At 44.8% G+C, this 4,448-nt stretch overlaps 1 protein-coding gene across 1 annotated transcript; it reads left to right on the top strand.

The window, feature by feature from the left end:
* The first annotated feature begins 1,219 nt into the window (after positions 1–1,219).
* Positions 1,220–3,642, top strand: LOC108699649 (protein S100-A2). Its single transcript, XM_018231754.2, has 3 exons — positions 1,220–1,361; positions 1,993–2,135; positions 3,424–3,642. Exons 2-3 carry the CDS (start codon positions 1,998–2,000, stop codon positions 3,562–3,564), a joined length of 279 nt encoding a protein of 92 aa, XP_018087243.1. The 5' UTR covers positions 1,220–1,361; positions 1,993–1,997; the 3' UTR covers positions 3,565–3,642.
* The last annotated feature ends 806 nt before the right edge of the window (positions 3,643–4,448 follow it).

Genomic DNA, 4,448 nt, shown 5'->3' with positions numbered 1-4,448 from the left:
TGCGACTCCAGCCTCATGATAAGGACCCCCAACCCGTAAATGTCAGAAACGCCAAACAATTCGCTGCACTGCATCTCGGTCACATTTTCTCCTGACTTGGATATTCTGCCCTGGAGTTAACTTGGCCCAGAACCAGATGTGGGAGATGTTCTGATTCCCTGCGGCTGATTTACTTGTTTTCATCAGCCCACGGACGGGAAGAGGAACAATATGTTTCTGATTTCTGCCTTCTGCGTGCTACTGGGACAGGCGGCGGGCCCAGCACAAAGCAGTATTTGTATGTCCTATTCTGCATTGCTGCTTCTGACTCCAGAAACAATAAAGCAAAAGCCAGCTCTACTCCAGCCAGCTGTGATATTCCCACGATGCCTTGCATGTGTCTTGCTTCTGCTACATTGTTTCAATAGTCAGAACCGGCAGTGCACAGACTATAAGCAGCTAGACAGATACTAGCGATTGCATTTACGCATTCTTTTAATGCACATGTATGGGAATTACAGAGCAAAGAGTTAAGGTTTGATGTGCGGAGCAATACACACCCCTGGGAGAGGAGCAGGAGGGGTACGAGCTCTGTTTAGGGTAAAGCACCGGATGGTTATTTGGTGACTCATTGGGCGTTGGCTCCAGCCTGTAAGAAGCAGAGCTGTGTTCCCCCTGCCAGAAGCTCAGATCAGTGGAATAGAGGGGGGACCGAGCAATGTGGGAGTTCTCTTTTGGGGGGCAATAAAGGCCTTATACAAATTATTCCACCTGACCCATCCCCATACGCCATAAGCTCTTACTATAAACACTATCCTACAGTTGCAGTCTCTCCTGGATAAGGGGGTTCTACAAAGAACTGGGTTTCACCCCTTAATGTATTGTATACGACTAATATGGTTGGCATAGCACCAGCGAGCTTTTAATTGGAGCATCACTTTGCATATGTAATTAAGTGTGTGCGCCCTTGCCCTGTTCTTTGGCACACGCAATAGTAGAGATGGGGTATGTCCCCTTTAAACACACACTGCTCTGCTTGTCCACATACTGTATACACAGATACACACACACTGATATACACAGATACACATCTCTGTAATGTAAAGTGAGCTGATTCCAGGGAGTGGCCCTTCTGCACTGATATGGAAAGGGTTAAGCCCACCAGAGCTCAGACAGGGTGCTGTATGTCAGGGATTGGGCCATTACCCCACGCCCTGTAGCAGTTAATGATTAGGGGTGAGGCCTGACGCCCACTTACCTATCCCAACCCTTTATTCATAGGAGGGGCAGATCCCTTTGCTCTGTATATAAACGGTGCTTCTCCCTCTCACAGAACTGCTGTTTATTTCTCCATCACTTACCTGTGTGCTCTCATAATCTAGGTAAGTGGCTTTTACTTCTGCCTCTCCTTACTGGTACCTTCTCTATAGCTTCTGTCTCAGCCTGGCATCTTACTCTGGGCCTGGCACCTTCTTCTATAGTTAGGGGAGAACAAGGTGCTCCAGAATTAACGGAATATCTCTAGTTCTGTGGATCCGTTTGAGTGCCAGTTCTGCTTCCTTATTACCTTCTTCTATAGCTCATCCCTAGGTGTGGCACCACCGAAACATTTATTGTAGTACTAATATATAGAGACAGAGACAAGAGGAAAGTGTTGGAAGGGTTACTGTCTGCTCTCTCTCATTTCCCTACAGAAATAGGGATTGGTAACACTAGATAGGTACCTAATATATAGAGACAAGAGGAAAGTGTTGGAAGGGTTACTGTCTGCTCTCTCTCATTTCCCTACAGAAATAGGGATTGGTAGCACTAGATAGGCACCTAATATATAGAGACAAGAGGAAAGTGTTGGAAGGGTTACTGTCTGCTCTAGATAGGTAGCTAATATATAGGCACCTATGTGTATTTTTTGTTGGCTTTTCCTTGGCCCTCTGTGCTGCTGTAGGGCCCTAAGTACTAGGCTTTGACAGAATATTGCCATGGGAATGACAGACTCCTTTTTCTTTTAAAAAGAAACCATGGCTGGAAATCTAGAACAACTGATCATCCATCTGATTGCCACTTTCAAGAAGTACGCCGGCAAGGACGGAGACTGCTCCAGCCTGAACCAGAATGAACTTACGGATTTGGCCGTGAAGGAATTCCCCTCTCTGTGTGTAAGTAAAACTGACTGTCTGAGACATGCGGCATCCTCTTCTCTTTATCCTGCATGTGCACTGAGCATCTGAGCTTTATTCTTAGTGATTTTATTAATGCCTGTAGGATATTGACCCCCCTCTCCTCACCCCACACGGGTATTTCCTTCTACAAACCCAACTTTAGATCATAAGCCCCCTTTCCAGTAACATAATTAACAGCCTGTGTAGAGAAGGAATGTTCTGGGCACACAATAAGCTATACCCTCATACTGTACTGTCTAAGGGAATCAATATGGCACCTCCTCCTCCCATATGTATAAATACAAATATACAGAGAAGGAATGTTCTGGGCACACAATAAGCTATACCCTCATACTGTACTGTCTAAAGGAATCAATATGGCACCTCCCTCCTCCCATATGTATAAATACAAATATACAGAGAAGGAATGTTCTGGGCACACAATAAGCTATACCCTCATACTGTACTGTCTAAGGGAATCAATATGGCACCTCCTCCTCCCATATGTATAAATACAAATATACAGAGAAGGAATGTTCTGGGCACACAATAAGCTATACCCTCATACTGTACTGTCTAAGGGAATCAATATGGCACCTCCTCCTCCCATATGTATAAATACAAATATACAGAGAAGGAATGTTCTGGGCACACAATAAGCTATACCCTCATACTGTACTGTCTAAAGGAATCAATATGGCACCTCCCTCCTCCCATATGTATAAATACAAATATACAGAGAAGGAATGTTCTGGGCACACAATAAGCTATACCCTCATACTGTACTGTCTAAGGGAATCAATATGGCACCTCCTCCTCCCATATGTATAAATACAAATATACAGAGAAGGAATGTTCTGGGCACACAATAAGCTATACCCTCATACTGTACTGTCTAAAGGAATCAATATGGCACCTCCCTCCTCCCATATGTATAAATACAAATATACAGAGAAGGAATGTTCTGGGCACACAATAAGCTATACCCTCATACTGTACTGTCTAAGGGAATCAATATGGCACCTCCTCCTCCCATATGTATAAATACAAATATACAGAGAAGGAATGTTCTGGGCACACAATAAGCTATACCCTCATACTGTACTGTCTAAGGGAATCAATATGGCACCTCCTCCTCCCATATGTATAAATACAAATATACAGAGAAGGAATGTTCTGGGCACACATGATTGGCTGCCATTGGTTCCTACACTGGGGCATACGATACTCATGTTAGTTGACTGATTGGAGTGAGTGAATAATGCAGAGTCTTTTTGGCCAACAGAACAACGCAAAGAAAGATGAAATTCTGAAGGGAGTGATGGGCAAGATGGACATGGATGGAGACAAGAAAGTCACTTATGAGGAATTCGCAATGTTCTTCTGTTTCATCTCCATCGCCCTAGAGGAGAGTTTGAGCAAGTGAGCGCGGCACTGCCGGATTTTGCTGTAAATTTGCTGTATGGTTCATGGCTGTGTCAATAAAACTCTCTGTCAGTTCGTATTCTGCCGTCACTTTGTTTTTCTTGCACCCGCACTGTTATACATAAATTGTATCTGGTTCGGCCACATGTGTTAATGTGCATTTTGGTGCAAGTTCAGCCCACCATGTAGGGGCAGTAGAGTGGTGGGACATGGCAACCTGGGAGGGTCAGTAGAAGCAATTCAGAGTGCCTTGTGGGTAATGGGTGTAGCTGTAGCAAAGCAATGCCAGTCAGCAGGGGGCTCTCCTTGAATTTACCAATGGAACCTTCCAGGGGCCCCAATGCATGCCTTGCGTTTAGAAAAAAGGAGGTTTCATCACAAAGAAAGTGAGACCAGTGATGTAGTGGAATTGTCACTCAAATAGTTCTTGGCTAGGGAAGGCCACAGTGGCAACTGGTGGGACAAGTTGGCAAGTCCTCTAAACTTAGCCCACACTCTAGTTCCCTTGATGTCATAGAGGGTTTGAAGATGTAGGGGCTGCTCCATATTACAGGGTCCTTGGTGTGATATTTGCTGTAATGGCCTCAGCTATGAAAGCCAGGAGGTTCTCAATCAAAGGAGCTTAATATCAGTGTGCCTCCTGAACCACATGAAAGTCCTCCAAGGCCTCTCTAGAAGGAACTCATGACTTGTTCTACTGAGCAGTATGTTTTAGCTCCTGTAACCCACAGAACCAGTAGGAAACAAAAACACAGAACAACAAACATTGTGTGAGTCACAGCCCTGGAGTGTGCCAGATTGTGGTGGCCTGATCTTGTATGATGTTCCTGCTCCAGGCTCCGTTGGTCGCATGCTAACACATGAATTGGATCTTGTCATGTTTGG

Source organism: Xenopus laevis, chromosome 8L (genome assembly GCF_017654675.1).
Source record: "Xenopus laevis strain J_2021 chromosome 8L, Xenopus_laevis_v10.1, whole genome shotgun sequence".
In the NCBI taxonomy this organism is placed as follows: Eukaryota; Metazoa; Chordata; class Amphibia; order Anura; family Pipidae; genus Xenopus; species Xenopus laevis.
Note: the sequence above shows the minus strand (reverse complement) of the source record. Positions and strands in the feature narration are given on the sequence as shown.